At 39.8% G+C, this 18577-nt stretch overlaps 1 protein-coding gene across 3 annotated transcripts in view; it reads left to right on the forward strand.

Moving 5' to 3' along the window:
- The window catches only part of USP22 (ubiquitin specific peptidase 22), a 175483-nt gene extending 157693 nt beyond the window's left edge, over positions 1–17790 (forward strand). Inside the window, exons 7-13 of one of the 3 annotated variants that reach the window (XM_044978788.1) lie at positions 3343–3448; positions 5234–5392; positions 8397–8523; positions 10436–10527; positions 12019–12081; positions 14116–14265; positions 16716–17790. In XM_044978788.1, the coding sequence (XP_044834723.1) occupies positions 3343–3448; positions 5234–5392; positions 8397–8523; positions 10436–10527; positions 12019–12081; positions 14116–14265; positions 16716–16758 (740 nt within the window). In that variant the 3' untranslated portion in view covers positions 16759–17790. Of the gene's footprint in view, positions 1–3342; positions 3449–5233; positions 5393–8396; positions 8524–10435; positions 10528–11340; positions 11418–12018; positions 12082–14115; positions 14266–16715 lie in introns of those variants that run through there. The other 2 variants (XM_044978787.1, XR_006572291.1) reach the window with 2 other exon arrangements.
- The last annotated feature ends 787 nt before the right edge of the window (positions 17791–18577 follow it).

Raw genomic sequence — 18577 nt, forward strand, 5'->3', positions numbered from 1 at the left:
AATAATGGGGCCCAGCGAGTGAGGTTGGGGTGTGTGTGGGGAGGGTGAATAGTAGGGGCCAGAAGGGGAGGTTGGGGGGTGTAGTGCGGAGGATTGGAGTGTGATGTAGGGAGAGTGAATAGTGGGACTAGTGAGGGGGTTTGGGTGCAATGGGTGGAGCAAGGGGGATAGGGTGTATGTATGTGGGGAGAGTTAACAGTGGAGGCCAGCCAGGGGGTGGGGTGTATGTGGGTTAGTGTGAATTGTGGAGAAGGGGGGTTGTGGGGTGTAGTGGAGGCAGAGAGGGGGAATTGGAGGAAATGCACATGGGGAGGGATAGCTCAGTGGTTTGAGCATTGGCCTGCTAAACCCAGGGTTGTGAGTTCAATCCTTGAGGGGGGCCACCTAGGGATCTGGGGCAAAAATCAGTACTTGGTCCTGCTAGTGAAGGCAGGTGGCTGGACTCAATGACCTTTTGGGGTCCCTTCCAGTTCTATGAGATAGGTATATCTCCATATATTTATATTTTTTATTTTATTTATATTTAATCAGAGCAATTTGTATATGCATATATTCAAGCAATTGTGAGGTGTTTTTTTTTTTAAATTAAAAGAAAAACTTTGGTTGATTTCTTTTATAAGAAATTACTGTTGTACATGGTGTGATTTCTTATGGCTATTGTATAAGCCTGTGAAAGTAGAATTTACCGCATGATAAGATAAATATGCTGAATACAACCTTAACTACAACAGCACAATCAGTTGCAGCTGCTAGTATTCAGGTGCATAATGTTTCCTCTCCCTGCCTCTTCTCAGTTCCTTTTTTTTATATAGAGAGTTATAGATATAGATATATATTGACAAGTGCGAGGAGGTGGCAGTATTCTTTTTTTCCTTCTTTCCAACCAGATGTCATGGGAAATGATGTGAGTGGTAATGCCCTTCTGTTTAGCTGTGAACAAGCTTGCAAGATATTCTTTTGAGACCCCTCATCACTGAGCCTAATTGACTAGTGTAATTGAAAAGGGAGTATTCTTAGTCTCCTGTGGGCAGAAATGGCTGTCTATTAAAGTATGCAGCAGGGACATTACCTGAGGGCCAATGAAAATCTGTAGAGCCTGTTTCTCTGCTTCTGCCCACTCCAAAACAAGAAAAGGGGGGGATCAATTTCAGATGGTGGGATTATAGTGACGTAACTATCTCTACAGTGTCTTTAAAGGGGAACTGAAATGCAGATTTAAAAAAGATAAAATATCTTAAATCATTATTAAAATCCATGTGTTACAAATTACAAATGGTCTTTTATAAAGGTGAACAGCAACGTTTTATATTCTTTAAGAATTCATTAGGTTGATTTGAACTTTGAGCATAACTTAAACCTTTTAAAAATCTTGAAGGTTCTAGGTTCAGGAATACGTTAACTGAAACCTGTATTTTGGAAATCCACATGTTGAAACTCTAATCATAAAATTCCCAAGGTGTAGGGGTTGAAGCAACTTTCAGCCAAGAGCACTTTGTTCTAAAACTAGACTGTAAATCTACTTGCAATGTATATATTCTAACTTTTTTTAAAAATTGTTATTTACTTAAGCCATTTGTTTCTCTTTCTTGCAAACAATTCCTGAATATGTTTTAGTGACCAGAAGTACCTATAAGGCAAGAAGCTGCAGAATCTCTGAAATCTTCTCTGAGCCATTTAGGATATAATTAACCTAAAAAACCCAGTGTGGCTAAGTAATTCTCACCTATTAACCAGGATGGGCAGGGATGGATCACTTGATGATTACCTGTTCTGTTCATTTCCTCTTGAGCACCTGGCATTGGCCACTGTCGGAAAACAGGATACTGGGCTAGATGGACCTTTGGTCTGACCCCAGTATGGCCATTCTTATGATCTTATCTCATTTATTCCACATTAGGCACAGGTTGGAACTTTTATCAGTCCGTCAATTTATATTTTCAACAATTTTCCATAACTTCAGTTTTAAAAATCTGTTGCTATTAGATTATTGTAAACAGTCAAAGCCAAATTAAAGTACCTGAAATGTAACTCTAACTTTTTCTGCTTTTGTGTGCTTTTAGTTTTGCTCTTTTGTCCTTGTGATTTGAAAATCTTTTTTAGGAGCTCTGTTGATTGAGTGCTAAGCCTCCTTAGTATTTCATTTCTGAAACTAAAATATAGTCTAAAGAAATTTTTAGTGTTTGCACTTAACCTAATTCTAGCTGTGCTAGCAGCCTCTGTTAACAATAGGTTTTTGGAAAAAATTTCAAAACTTACTTTACAAAATAGTTACCAGCTGTTGTCAGCTGGTTCCACCCATGTGTATGTGTTGTTTCAACAGCAGCAGCCCTACTCTAGATACAGGAGTAAGCACTTCGCAGACTTTGATTCATCCTCACAACAACCTTGTAAGGTAGAAAAGTAAATGTATTATCCTCATTTTAGTAATGAGGAAAGTGAGGCACAGAGGCTAAGAATTGCCCAAGCTGGATAAAGAATGTGTATCAGAGCAGAGATTTGAATTTTAGAGTTCTTGGTAATCAGACCTGCATTGTGAATGCTAGACCAAACCTTTATGAATGGTGCATTCAGTTAATGCCATTAGGATCCCAGTCATAAAGCAGAGAAGCTTCAGTCTCTCCATGAATAAGCTTGAAGTAGACATGACTTTACCTTATAGTAAATGCTGTCTGGGAGGCTAGACTATCTTTCATTTTCTTACTGATGAAAACTTCAGAACACAAGGACAGTGTTTATGATGAAAGGATAGGATATAGGCACCAGACTGAAGGTTAATGGAGCCTTAACACAACCTTAGTCTTTTGCTCTGGCAAGCTGATTAAGGAAGGATGGTTAAAAATAGCCATTATCTTCATCTCTGCATAACCTGTCCTCTGAATTAATGTAAGAAAATAGCACACACTTGTGTGCTATACCTGTGTGGAAATCACTGCTGCTACAGCAAAGGCTGTCCGTTTATTCAACTGCGAATGCCACTCAGTGGCCCTGTTAGTGGTTTTTAAATAGTCATTTTCATTAGCCGCCTTGGCAGCACCTTTTAGCTTTGGAACCAACCCTCATACCTGACCGAGCGAAGCAGATCTCTCTACAAAGCAAGAGTGGGCTATCTCAGTGTAGAACTGAGATTGGCTGGCTGTCCACATTACCTTAAAGCCTCATCTCTGCTGAAACACAAAATTGCATTTAAACTTTTTTCCACGGTATTTTATACTCCACCAGAGGCATGTTCTTGAACCCTTGTTTTCTTAAATATACAGTGAATAGGAGATTCCAAACTGCCCATATGAACTGGTGGGGCACATGTGAGAATGCATTACAAAGATTTCATTTGCTTTCCTCCAGGTGACGATAATGGGAAGAAGGCCAACAACCCCAACCACTGTAACTGCATCATAGACCAAATCTTCACAGGCGGACTGCAGTCTGATGTCACTTGTCAAGTCTGCCAGTAAGTGTAATTTGGTTAGTTCTGCACTCAGTCAGGATGGGGCTGGTCCAACAGTGCAGTGTCATACTGGGTCTTTTTTCTTGCACCGTATTGTTTAACTACAGCATCACCTAAACACAAGCAAATAGAAGGCAAGGGTCATAGATCAAGATGTACTGAAAAATCTGCCTGGAAAAAATACCACACGTTTATGGGATTTTGCACTTTTAGGTTAGAGTTTGATTAGCCTACCAAAATTTGGTTAATTTTAAAATTCATTATCAGAACACTTCCAAGGCAAATTTTCTTTTGATAGGGAATATGCAGGTGTACCAGACTTGAAGTAAGAGAACTCTTACATGCAGCCACATTATCGTTTTTCTTCAATTCTGAGCCTTAGGTTTTGGAGGCAAAGGTTTCTAGAGCTTTAGGTAAACTTAAATAAGAGAAAATAAAGGTTTACTAGAGTCAGGGGAAGAATTCTTTCTGTTCTATGTTATCAGGCAAGGTGGCTTACTGTAAGCCATTTGACATCACTCGGGGAATTGGAGCTCCACTACTTATTTTTTGGTCTTACCTTGCATTCCCCAAACTGTCTACGCTATCTTGCAGATGGACTGTTGTACGCAGCTCATTTTAATCAGTTGTTGTACTCAGTTTTCAGGACTGACCTACAGAGATCTCACTGTAGGAATGATTGAGCATCATGGGAAAAAGCGTGAAATGCTAGTCTTTGTCTTTTGGACCCACAGAGTCCGTATCTGACAATGGTAGCCTGGGTGTGGTATCATCACAGCTGATCTCTACTAAGAATAATATCTGATGTCAGAATTTGTAAGAAAATTAACAAGGAAAGATGGGAGTTAAAGAAAAAGTCAGGTGGCTCAAGGCATAAAAATAAGTTTGGCAGCTTGAAATTATTATCTGTAAATGTTGCATATTTCTTCTTTTGACCATTTCAAATATTTTGCCCTAGTGAAGCTGAATGAAAGTGGGAAGTTGTAAACTTAGATTTTTAGTCCAAGAGAGGTGGTATTTAGAGGAAGGAGGAGGCCAGAAGAGCAGATAAAGAGCACAGGTGGGACATTCTTTCATAAACAAAAAAAGTTAGCATTTGGAAGCAAGAATCACATACAAATCTGAATGGTAGAAGGAAAGGTTCAAGGGAATGGAGGTTAAAGCTTTCTGAGCGACGTCTACAATCACCTGTAGCCACTGGGTTTGTCTTCAGATGTCTTGTAGAGAAACATGAGCAGGAATATAATGTACTTTCTGATTCTGGTATGCTCTAAGATCTCAGTTTCCAAATGCCATGGCAGATTGTAGAGTGAACTCTGAAGTTCCAACAAGCACACCATTGAATATCAAGAGTATTTCTGTTCTCTTTTTTTTGTCTGAACACAGATAGTGCAGCAGTCTAAATAGAAACACCTTAGCACTTTCATCCCAAGATGCAGGCCAGATTCTGCATCTCAGAACCATTTGGCTGTAAATCACTGAACTCCATTAAACTGTAGACTGTAGCAAATTTATATCCTGCATTCAAAACATGCAATAAATTTCCTAAAATCTGTGGTTTTCCTTTGTGCTTTTTAAATAAATTTCCAGTAAAGGAATTGGCTGTGTAAATATAGTACTGAGTTTTGTCAGACATGCTTTATGTAGTCTGAGTGCCCTGTAGGGATGAAGTAGAACTGGTTGCCTTTTCCAGTAAATGTCCAGTTTATATCATATAGTAAATCATACGTTTTGAACTGGTACTTTTAACTCCTTGGGTCAAATGCTAAACTCCATTCTTTTTCCTAGTGGTGTTTCCACAACGATAGACCCGTTCTGGGACATCAGTTTGGATTTACCAGGCTCTTCTACACCATTCTGGCCACTGAGCCCGGGGAGTGACGGCAGTGTGGTGAATGGGGAAAGCCATGTATCGGGCACCACCACACTCACAGACTGCTTGCGAAGGTACAACATATGACAAACAGAATCTTGCTCCCTTCTGCTGTCCACAAAGAAGAAATAATGGCAATTAGCAAAGCAAACTAACATGTTACCACAGCAATATTCCTCAGCCATCTTGTAGTGCATAACATGCACTTAAATTTGTTGTGGGTGGTTTTGTTTTTTGTTTTATTTTAATCTCTAACAAAGTGTGACCAAAATCAGTTGCCATGTGATTATCTATTGGTTGTATTCTATGAGAAATGAGTATGGCTCTCAATCCAGCACCCAGGGCTATGTATGCATATCACAGAAACCTCCGACACAATTGGTAGTAAATATCCCCCTTCTTGGTGCTGTCTGCAGAGAAGCCATGGGTTGAGTGGGCCATGGAGAGTTCTCTGCCCACTCACCTTTAGAGATGGGCTATCCAGGCCTGGCTGAGGCACAATGTGAGAGAGCCTACGTTACTCATGTTTGTTATGTGGATAGAGGACTTCAGTCTCCAGGGCTGTCAGTGCAGCACTTCTTGAAGATACTAACCTCATTCATAAGTGAAAATAAATTAAATAAGAAAATGTAAGGTTGAGACTGTCCTTCAGCCAGACTGTTATGATTGGCATTGCTGGGTGTTGGAATAGATACTAATCTTGCCTGCTCTGAGCTGAAATACCATGGTATGGTTGAGTGAAGGTTAAGGAAGACACCTTAACTCAGAATCTCTTTCATTCACAGCTATTATGACAGTTGTTTAAAAACAAAACAGACCTACTGACTTAAACCGTTTTGTGTAGGGGAAATGATGCATCTGGGATAGAACTACATTTGTGCTCTGGTTCAGCCTCCTGAGGCTTAAAACAGCTGGACAAGCACCTGAAAAAAAGCTTCACAGCGCAGTTAGTTACACATTTAATGTTCATATAGAGCATAATGCATTGTCAAGTGTGATACTTAACTCTGCTGTAAGGTAGAGAGACACAAGTGGACACAACTCCCCTTCCCCCCCATGACTCCCCCCCCAACTGTAAAATTGCTATGAAGGGTGAGAGAGAGAAGCAAATCATGGAGTTTTCAAAACCAGGGGCAGTTTTGAATTGGACATAGAGATGGATAGGGAGCCAGCAAAAGTGATTGAAGAGTCAGATGCATCTATTCCGGCTTCCTGGACTAAGAGAGTACTTTTACAGTGCTCCAGAATTCTAAACTCCCTGAAGTTTTAAGAATTGTGGATTCAGTAAAACCAGGGTATTAATACAACTGTGAGGAGACGTGACTAATGCATGAATAAAGATTTCTGCAAAGGCAAAATCCAGGCAAAGATGGGTAAATTCTGGTGATGATCTGGGAATGATGAGTAGAATTACACCACCCTCACCACCCCCCAAAAAAAAGGTCAGGTGGAAGGAAAAATCTTCGGGCTCAAAGATACCACTAAGATTTCTGGTTTTGGTATCAAAGTTGAAGTCACATGGTAAAAGAGGGCTTTTATGTGCCAAGAAGAGGATTTCATTGAATAGTCGAGTAGATAGGTTCTGATCCAGCCAAGAGCTGATAGGCAGATAGAGCATCAAAGAATGAGACCAGGAAGATGCACAACTGGGTGGTATCTATATAGAAGTGATGGTACAGGTTGCAGCTGGCTGTAAGGAAGAAAATGGGCTGAGCAGAAAAGTGACAAAGACCAGAAACATGGAGGCACTTCATGCTTCATGGCAAGAGATTATGTGAAGTTTCTGACAGAAACAGAGGAACAGCTAGAGGTAGTATTCAAATGGGAAAAGGAAATACAAGTTTCTCAATCAAGACAATCAGGAAGGCTACAGTTAGTTTTGGAAGCCGCAAAATGAGAACAGAGTTGGATCGCTGATCAGAAGCAATACCAATAGGCACTTGAATGTGTCAGGTCTGTAGTAGTCTAAAATGCCCAATTGATAGTTTAATATGTATTATTACAAGAAGCTTCAATAACTTTAAACCCAACATTAATAGACTGGAACATGCATACAGCTTGTAAATTTAAATTTAGAAGAAAAACTAGAAATCAGTCCTCCTTTTTTTTTTTTTTTTTTTCTCAGAAGATTTAATATTAGGATTCCCAGAGCTTGAACATTTTTTGGTTTAATGTGTTTCTATGAGTGTCTACGCAGTGGCTGAGTGTTTACCTCAGGAACTGTCCCATCCTCTAACAGTTTCTTGCACCCCATTAAGTGATTATAAAGCACTCCTTTCCACCTGACTTTAGTAACAGGCTGGAAGTTCTTAAAACTTAAATTTTGAAAGCAAATCTTTAGTTGTCAATAATTTGCCCTTGAACAGAACTCTGCATCCAAACCTTTCTCTCTCCCTCTAGAGCTCTGACCCCAGCCTGAGAGCTGGAAGAGCATCCTGGAGACTGGCATGTAACTGAGCACAGCAAGCATCTGGCTTTGCTTCAGAATTCCCATGTCCACGTGTTTGGTTTTGAAAACAAAAAGTCTGCACAAGCTATTTCAAAATGAGCTATTCTGTTGTGGTGGATGAGCCAATATTCAATCTCCTTTCTCTGCCACTGATGCATTTCCGGGTAGCTTGCCCAAGTGGAAGCAAATGTAAATTTCCGAGTTGGAAATCTGAAACAGGGCTCTCCTATGTTGGTAGCTTTTTAAATTCTGATTTATCTTGCAAAAAGAAAAAAAGCATATTTCCTTAGCATCTGTTCTCTGGGTATAATTATCTCAGCACAGGGCTTGTACTTACCTTGTATAATAGAGCTATAACTAACGACTCTGCTCTGTGCCCAATTTCCTAATCTTTCTATAACACATTATAAATATGCACTGTGCAAAATTGTGCATGATTTTCAGTGGGTCTTGCACTTTAAGAAATATGTGGAGAAAGGGGCAGCAGGTCACCTCTGGCTTTCCTGAGAGAAGATGTAAGCTTATCTCGCATGCTGCTAAGTGGCTACAAGTGGAAATGCAAACTGTTTTCAAGATGCATTGAAAATAATTTGCCTGTATTATGCATCCTCCCACTTAATATTTTTCAGGTTTACAAGGCCAGAACATCTAGGAAGCAGTGCCAAAATCAAATGTAGTGGTTGCCATAGCTACCAGGAATCTACCAAACAACTCACTATGAAGAAATTACCCATTGTGGCCTGTTTTCATCTCAAAGTAAGTTCACAAAGGACAAGTGGATGAAAGAACATAGACTCTGCTCTAGGGAGATGAGTTGGTTTCTGTAGATCTCTCTGCTATCTCTAACTTCACTATAATTCATTTATTGTAACATAAACTGACTTAAAGGACAGCTGGCTTTTCCAGTTAGATTTTACTTTAAGGACATTATCATTGTTTGTATAATGCAGCCTTGCCCATATGTCTCTGGGTCCCTATCAAAATAGACCTTTTTTAAAAAAAAATACTAAAAAGTAATAAAAATTTCTGCACCAAACAAAAACAAATCCCTAGTGGCACTTATCCCTCCTGTACAATAGAGCTACTATCCACAAGCCGCAGAGAATGAGAGAGAAAATAAAAATACTGTGCACTTCAACTGGAAGGATGCCACAGATGTACCCTGTATTTTGAAGGGAAAGCATTCCAAAGTTACAGGGCCGCAATGGAGAAGCTTCCTGTAACATCCCAACCATTTGTCTCAAGATCATACTGTGGTGGCAGTTAGCACTTCCAACTCACTATTGAGGTCAGATGCCGTGATGGGAGACAATGGAATAGGTGGTCACTCAGCCCAGCCCTGTACTGTTTATGGCTTTGACTGCAAGTAATATGACCATGCCATACTGGAAAGCAGGCAGCCAGTGCAGAGCATGGGTGTCTGACTTCTTTGTTTTCCTTAGCAAAGTGGAAAGAGTGTCCAGAAGGTGAGACTGCTTCAGGGGCAAGGCAGTGTGGGTGACAATATAGGAAAGAGGTTTTAGTACAATTTAGCATTTATGTAGCTGTGGCGATTGAAGGTTTTGGAAAATAAGTGATCTTGGGAACTCATCTTGTTGTCCTCTCTGGTAAAAGTTAAGATGTAACATTTCATGTATCAAAGCACTATACCAATCTCTCTCAATTCCAAAAGTTGTTGTAATGATAAATTGTAAGGTATTTAATATGGCTTAACTAATATCAAATTCATCATAAAGGACGTATGTTCTGACAGTGTTAAAAATGCAATTAGAAAGATGAACAGAGAATCAAAAGAATATAAGTCGGAGTTTTTGACATCCTGTTCTGTTGCTAGGGAATTGTTATGGCATTGCAAAGGGAGAATAATTAGCTAGGAGTGTAAATAGGACAGGAGTACGGAGAAATGGGAAAAGGGGCCTTCTTTAAATAGAAACTCATTCATCTCATTCTGCTATTTTTTCCTTTCTCCACTTTTACGGAAAGGATGAGGAAAGTATGACATGTATCACAAATTCATCTCTCCCTTTAGGAGAAAGGAGACCGATTATTTTCTTTAATTTTACCTTCCATTTGTTCCTTATTTTGATTTAGGATTCGTGTGCACAGGCAACTGGCATAACGATGGCAGTCACTTGAGATGATTTCTTGCCTTGTTGATGTTGGTAGATTAAATACACCAGTCAGGTGGCAGAATCCTTAAAGACATATCTGTCCTGCCGGGGTAGCATTTGTCTATCACTAGTTTTGCTGCAAATATAAGCTCTTTGGAAAAGGGTCTGTCATTTGCTGTATGTTTGTATAGTGCCTATCACACTGGACCTTTCTGTTTGAGGCTACAGTATAAACGTTTATCTTAAACTTATCCCCAATTGATATTAACTCCCTAGATATTCAGTCACCGTTCTAAGCAGTATGCTTTGATTGCCCTCTACCCCCGCCTCCCTCATGAGTTAGGATTTCCTAGGGAAAATTTGTTAGCACTTGTATATACTGACCTAACTGGTACCTGAAAGCTACCAAAAAAATACCTAATTTATTCACAACCTCTCATGACTGTGTGACAATCTCCCTACTTTCCTTTCATCTCACTTTGCCCAGTGTGTAAGACATGTACAAAGAAAGGAAATCAGTCTTTTCTCTAAAAGAAACTTCCACTTTCTGTCTTCAGCGGTTTGAACACTCAGCCAAACTGAGGCGAAAGATCACTACGTATGTCTCCTTTCCGCTGGAGTTGGACATGACGCCATTTATGGCTTCCAGGTATGTACAGTGTTAAAAATCCCCCAGAGGCTAGGTTAGTCTGGATACCAATCTTGCACATGCATGTTGTGAAGATGGAATATCCTTTGAGTCAGGGCTGTGACACAGTATATATAGCAGTGTATATACAGAGAAACTCATCTAAATATGTCTATGAAAGAGTGTGCTCTGGTTTAACTAAATCCATTTCAAAACCCATTTTAGTAAAACCAGTTCAGGTCTTGTGTTTTAAACAAGGTCCTATAAAAACTTAGTTTTCTGTTAACACCTGTTTAACTTCAAAGGTAGATAATTAACAAAGACGTCCTTTCTTCAAAATGCTGTCCTTTCAGCTAAGTACATTCTTCAGCGCAATCAGAGAGGAGCCGATTTAACATTCCTAATATTTTTAATGTTACAAAAACGTTCAAAAAATCTCCCTTCATCTTTTTATATAAAGCCCTCCTCATTCACTCCTGAGAGTAGAGAGTCAAAAAAGTTCAAGCCCAATTAAAATACTTTTAACTAGGGTTGTCTGCTTTTAGCGATTTAGCTAGTAAGCTTCTCCAGACATAGCAAGACTCATTTTTTTTAATTCAAATCTCAGTCACGAAAACAAACCCCTGTGTAAAAATCCTTCCATAAAAGTTCAGTTAGTGACCTGAGATGATAAATTCTTATCAAGTATTATACTTAAAGTATCATTTCTAATTAAATTATTACTACATAAATCACATCTTAACCAATACGAAAAGCACAAAAATAACACATCTCTTAAATTCAGGATCCATACTAATACAGTTTTAATAACAATTTCAAAATTATTTACTACAGACAAACGTAGTTATTTCTGCCAAGAAAGAGGGACAGTTCCAAGCCTCCACTAAATTGCCTGTGTGATATCAGAGAAGGTTAGTTTATATCAATACATTCCAGAGTATTTGAGGCTTTCCTGCTATTCTCTGGTGAGTCCTCTGTGGATAAAATAGCTGGGTGCTGATGAAAGGTTTCAGGTATGAAGGAATATAGCCACTGTGACATCAGGAAAATTATTTTTCTGTAGCAGGGGGCTCAACCTATGAAACCAGGAAGGTCATCCTATTGTTGTAATCAAAAACGCAAAGTAAACTCACAAGTCAAAAGAATGGTGATTGATCCAAAGGAGTGTAAAAGATTAATGTAATTATATTTTGTTCAGGGTTAAGTGCCAAATTAATCTCTCCTTAATCTGTTTTTAAGATCTGGGGATGGGAAGTTGTGACTTAAGCATGTGCGTGTTTGCAGGATTGGGGCCTTAGTTAGGAGGAGAAATCGACTTCCTAGACAGCATCACCGTGAGCACAAATATGGTATCTGTAACACCTTAGCCAGCAATCCTCTTCTGCCATTAAGCACCATTGCACTTGCCCCTGGAGGTAGCATGCAGGCTCTCTGTGCCATGTGTGACCTGCTGCCTCCCTTTGAGAAATCACTGCTTTTAAGTGACTGGATTCTTGTGTGTTTTTGTTGCAGCAAAGAAAGCAGAATGAATGGGCAGTACCAGCAGCCAACGGATAGTCTAAACAATGATAATAAGTAAGTGGTGCCTTCCAGTACTCTCCTATTGTGCAAGGTGGATGACTTTTGCAAGGTGAAGTAGAATCTGTTCTATGTCCTGCAGTGATAAAGCATTGCTATGTTTTACAGAACAGCAAGTCTGCTCTTTGGCAAAATAAAGATCATTGCGTGTTTACTTAACTTAGTTGCTAAAAGCTATGAATGGCTATTGCCTTTCTCGTGTTAACACCAGCAATAGTATAGGGGAGGAATTTAAAAGTCGTTGGTATAGGATGAAAGGGAAGCCTTTTTCTTTAAACACTCCTACATTTATTGCAACTGAGTGTTGAAACACTCATTACTGGGGACGTTCCAGAGGACTGGAAATAAGCAAATGTCGTGCTAATATTAAAAAGGATAAATGAGACAACTCGAATAGTTATAGTCCTGTCACCCTAACATCAATCCCAGGCAAAAAAATGGAATGGCTGATACAGGACTAAGTTAATAAAGAATTTAAGGAAAGCAACGTAATTAATGCCAATCAACATAGGTTTATAGAAAATAGATATTATCAAACGAGTTGATTTTTATTGATGATGAGATTAAAAGTTTGGTAAAAATAATAGTGATGAGCTAATATACTTAGACTTCTGTAAGTCATTTGACTTGGTACAATGTGCATTTTGATTAAGAAACTAGAACGATACATAGTCAACATGGCACACATTCAATGGATCAAAAACTGGCTAACTGATTGTAAATGGGGAATCATTGGGCTGATGTGTTTCTAGTGGGGTCCTGCAGGGATTAATTCTTGGCAGTACATTATTTAGCATTTTTATCAGCGACCTGGAAGGAATCATAAAGTCCTCACTGATAAGGTTTGCAGATGACACAAAGATGGGGAAAGTGGTAAATAATAAAGAGGACAGGTCACTAATACAGTGACATGGATTGTTTGGTAAGCTGGGTTCAAACAAACAATATATTTTTAATATGGCTAAATGTAAACTGTATATTTAGGAACAGAGAACATAAGCCATAGTTACACAATGGAGGACTCTATCCCTGGAAGCAATGACTTTGCTAAAAGACTTTGAAAAAGACTTGGGGCGTCTCGGTGGGTAAACAGCTGAACATGAGCACCCAGTGCAATGTTGTGGCCAAAAGGGCTAATACAATCCTTGGATTTATAACTGGGAAATATTGAGTAGGACTAAGGAGATTATAAAACCTCTGTATTTGGCACTAGTGCCGACTGCTGCTGGAATACTGTCCAGCTCTGGTGTCCATAATTCAAGAAAGAGAAGAATCACAAGAATGATTTAAAGGATTAGAAAACCTGCCTTATTGTGCTAGACTCAAGGAGCTCAGTCTGTTCAGTTTAACAAAGAGAAGGTTAAGCAATGGCTTGATCATAGTCTGTAAATACCTTCATGGGGAACAGAAATTCGATACTAGAGAACTCTACAATCTAGCAGATGAAGCTATAACGAGATCCTGTGGCTGGAAGCTGAAGCTAGACAAATTCAGATCAGAAATAAAGCGCACCTTTTGAACAGCCAGGGTAATTCATTATTGGATCAATTTACCAAGGGCTCTACTGGATTCTCCATCATTGGACATTTTTAACTCAAGATTGAATATTTTTCAAAAAAATCTGCTCAAGAGCAAATTGGAATTAATCCAGGGAAGTCCTATGGCCTGTGTTTATCCAGGTCACACTAGGTAGGTGATGACCGTGATCCTTTCTGGCTTTATAATCCATGTATCTGTGAATTAATCATACTAATCTACTTATTTTAAAAGAAAAGTCTGTTAACTACGCAATTGGGAGCAAAGCTTCCAACGGTATAAAACTGACAGTTGTAGTAAAACAGGCAGTTAGTGGCAATAGCAAGATGGTGGGGAGAAAAGCATGCCCCATCCCCGACCAGTGTTGAGTACTGATGTTTTAATTACAGAGGTTACATGTGGCATCCGTTCTTTATATACATATATAGACAGTCACAAGCTTCTACTCCTTTTTCTTTTGATCCAAGAGTTCTTTACCTGTTTTTCCTCCACCAGGTATTCCTTGTTTGCAGTAGTTAATCACCAAGGCACCTTGGAGAGTGGGCACTATACCAGCTTCATCCGGCAGCACAAGGACCAGTGGTTCAAATGTGATGATGCCATCATCACCAAGGCTAGCATTAAGGATGTACTAGACAGCGAAGGGTAGGTTGTGAACAAAAAGGGTATGGGGAGGAAAGAATGGGGGCAGGTTTATCGTTAATAAAAGGTCCCCTCTGGGTGGGTGAACCTGTATTACTTTCAGTTATCAGATTTTGACCATATAGAACAATTTCTCTTCAGAGTGATCATTTGTCAGTGCTTCAGAAAGCTGGTCTAACCTACTGGGTTTTTGTAGACTGGAGAAAAGGGAAGGACAAGGTAGCAGTGCATTGTGCCGCTGTGCAGGATAACTAGTTTCTTGTCTGTCCACCCACCTTCTGGCTAATCCAGTAGGCTGCAGTAATATCTGCCTCGTCACAGCCTTGCTAGCCACCGGGGTGAGTGTGTGATAGGTTATTACACAAGTTGCTTTCATTGTTAAATACAGGTATTATGAATTCACATTGTAATAGGGATTGGCGTAACCATAACCATATGGACTACCTATTTAAGCTTCATAAGGCACAATTCCATATTATACTAGACTTTCTCCTCTGAGGGCAATTTATTCAACAGGCTGTATAACACAATGGTTAGATATATAGCCAAAAAGTACTACTGATATCCACTTCTGAGGGTTGGTTTCTGTTTCATAGATTTCTTTTGGGAAATGGAATTTGATTAGGGTGACCAGACAGCGAGTGTGGAAAAAATTGGGGTGGGGGTAATAGGAGCCTATATAAGAAAAAGACCCAAAAATCTGGACTGTCCCTATAAAATCGGGACATCTGGTCACCCTAAATTTGATACATCTAGCTGTGCACATGTATATAGCCAAGTTGACTGTGCATTGTGTAAAAAAGTATTGCCTCTTGTTTTTATTAAGCCTGTTGCCTGATAATTTCATCAGATGACCCCTGGTTTTTGTATTGTGGGAAAGGGGAAATAACACATCTCTATTTACTTTTTCCACACCATTCAACATTGTATAGACCTCTATCATATCCCCCCTTAATAATGATTTCAAATGGACAGTATCACTTCCCTCAAACATGCACTGTGGATGCTACATAGAGCAGTATTTTTGTGAGGTTAACATGTTTATCATTTGAGAAGCATCAGGAATTGGGTTCTTTTTCAAGAAAAAATAACTTAAAATCTGTAATCGCCTCCATTCTGGCATACCAACCATGGGTTTGGTGCTGGAAAGATCAAATCTGTTCTGTTCTAGTTTTTAATTATACCTGACATTTCCTCTGATTGCTGCAAGCGCAGGCAGTTCGTTTGGAATTTTTAATAAGTTTTCATATTTTCCTTTTCTGCTTTTCAGCCTGGCAATGTGCATCTCTTCTATAATATTTTACTTTTTAGTGTAAATTATTTTAATTAATTCATTTAACAAAAAGGTCAGTAGACCAGATTGGTTTGTTTTCCTTCAGTAGGAAACAGGTAGCATTGCTCCTGGAGCTGGGCGATATGTGGAGGCAGTTACCCAGTCCAAGGAAAGAGGAGGTGGCTTGTATCATTCCAGTGGCATCTCCAGCTGATTAAGAAACAGCGTTGACTGACTGTGAAGGGAGTCCTGCCCATTTTTAACTTGTTCAGATAAATTATGGCTCTGACTGGGCCTCCACCTGTGAAAAGAGAGGAAAGATTCAGGAAACCCTGTGGAGTGGCGAAATGGAAGATGATAATCATTCTGTAGCACCTCTTAATGTGGAGATATCAAAAGGGCTTTAGAAATATTTTAACTAGCCTTGCAGCACCCTGCCAGTATGAAGTGGGTAAGGGATGCACAGGGATCACTTTGTTCCCCACTGAAATGTAGCTGCCTCAAGGATAGAGCTCAGCAGCTGTGCTGTAGTACACAGAAATGCTGCACAATAGTTTAGGACAAGAGGAGAAGAATTTTATCCAGTTGAACCTGCCAAGAGGAGTATAGGTAGACACGTCAGATTTGGCTGGGACACAAGGGTTTCCACCCATGCTCTTGTTTAAAAAAAATAAAAAAGTGGCATAAGATCTTTAATGACTGTAAGTGGTCAAGACCTTGCTTGTACAACTCATCCAAAAGGTGGCATCCTCAACCCAACAGCGCCCCCTATGCTGCTGGGACAATGGCTCCCGCTACCAACTCAGAGGGAGGCACGCATCTACAGAATCACCATTACCACTTTTTCCAGCATCTAGGTATTACGTGGAGGTCTCCCATTCAAATACTAACCTGGTCCAATCCTGTTTAGCTTTCAAGACTTGATGCTAGGTTACGGAACAGGGTGGTCAGGCTCCAGGGCAGACAGGTAGCGAGTACATTGAACTACTGATCAAATTCTGAATGCTGATTTGTGTGGTCATCCTATGAAACTAACACACTTCCCTGGAATTGTTCCCGCTTTCAAAGAAAAATAGCACTAATAGTCCTTGTTTTTATCATGGCTGAATTGGTCATTGGGATTTAAAATCTGTAATGTACAGCATAAGGTTAAAGTTGTGTTGTGTCTTCCTTTTTGCAGATATTTGCTGTTCTATCACAAACAGTTCCTGGAATATGAGTAGCCTTATGCAGCAGCTTGTCAGATAAATGAAAGGAAGAAAATAAGCAAGCCTTCTAAAATGACACACAAACCTACCTGAAATGAAAAGACCCATTAAACAACAACTAGCACTGAGCTGTAACAAGACCTACTTGACATTGGCTCACAGCCTGGCGGAGTAAGAAATGAACAATGACCAACGTGTATGCAGTCCCGCAAGGACAGAAAGGGGGGGAAAAAAGAGGCTACAGTCAGTCACTTAAGAACGGAAATATAAAATGAGAGGAATGCTCTGGGTGGGGGAAATGGGAGCAGAGGAGTCCGGGCACTGGTACATCTCCTATGTTCCTCCGAAAAGTGTGTGGGAAGGCAAGGGGGTGTGCCATCATCTCCATAAAGCATCTTCTCCATTGGTGCTTCAGCTCCAACTGACCAATCATATAACAGTTATTATTAAAAATCCAAGCCCATTTTTGATGCATATGGGTCTGAAAGCAGTAAAGTGGAGGAGGATGGGATGACACAACTAAAGGACTTTGCAAGTATCTTTTTATTTGTGAATTTTAGTTATTAAATAAATACAGTATGAAACTATTAGGCTCTTTTTTTCGACAAAAGTAAAAGAAATCCTGGATTGTGGAACTGAAGCTACAGTACTGAGACAGGTTTTCAAGCATGCCTGCTGCACAGGTGGTAATCTGCCATCAGACTGCTCATCAAAGCATCTGCACAGATTCTTTTCTGTTTGAGCCCTTTGTTTTGTTTTGTTTTTCTATAAATAGCTATTTTCTTAATTTTTTTCTTTTATTCCCTTTTTTCACGAGAATGAAATTCATAAATGGAACCATCAGTAAAATGAATGAATTGGCGTGTTTATACTGTAACAGTGGTCTTGGTTCTTTTTTAAACGTTGTCAATAAGTTTGATTTCTTAAAATCACCGGTTTTCTTGTTTGCTGGTTGTTTTGTTCCCTCCCCCGGTTCTGCCAAGTCCCCTCAAAGAGAGGTGGCATTTGGCAGAATGTTAGTATTGCAAATCTGCCATCTGCTAGCTGTGGCTGCTGCTGGGTGCAGTATGGAGGCCTAGATTTGCAGCTATTGAGCACTTCTGCCGTATGCTAGGCTTTAAAGTAAACAAAGCATTTTCCTGGTATGTGCTATGTTTTTATTGGTTCCTTCTCTCCTCCCACATTTATTAACTCCTTAAAGACTCCTCTCCCCTTTATGGAATCCCATCCTTATGTACGTCCTTAACACTTAGCTGGTGTGCAGGCTCATTTCTGTTTTGTCACAAATATGTTTGTTCCCCACTCTTCCACCTTTCTCTTCCCCCCGCACTCCTCCCACTTAAGAGCAGCCCATTTGCCTGTCTAGACACTGGCTGTAACTCTGTATGTTTAACTCCCAGGAAGCAGGGCTGTAGATAGAATTGCAGTCCATGAGAAAAGGGTTTATTTACCTCTTAACCCCTCAGAATGCAGAGCTCAAAAAGGGGTGGGGGGAAATGGTTTTTCGGCTGCTGCCGCTGCTTCCGCATGGAAAATTTGGAAATGTTAGTCTGTTGAAGGATTTAGCCATTGTATTTCTTTGTGTGAGGGTCACACTGAAAAGGTCTTTTTTTTTTTCTGCAAACATACTTAAGCAATCCTACTTTGATTGTAGTAGCAAATATTCTCCTTTCCAAGGGCGAGGCAGACACACCTTGGCTGCAAAGCTAAATATAGAATTTGAAAAGGTTAGACCAGTCCCTATGCCCTAGAGAAAACTTGCAGGTGTCTGCCTGCTTAGGACAGACTTGGAGCATGTTGATCTGTTTCATGGAAGACTTGGGGGGTGGAGAAC

Source organism: Mauremys mutica, chromosome 11 (assembly GCF_020497125.1).
Source record: "Mauremys mutica isolate MM-2020 ecotype Southern chromosome 11, ASM2049712v1, whole genome shotgun sequence".
NCBI lineage: Eukaryota > Metazoa > Chordata > Testudines > Geoemydidae > Mauremys > Mauremys mutica.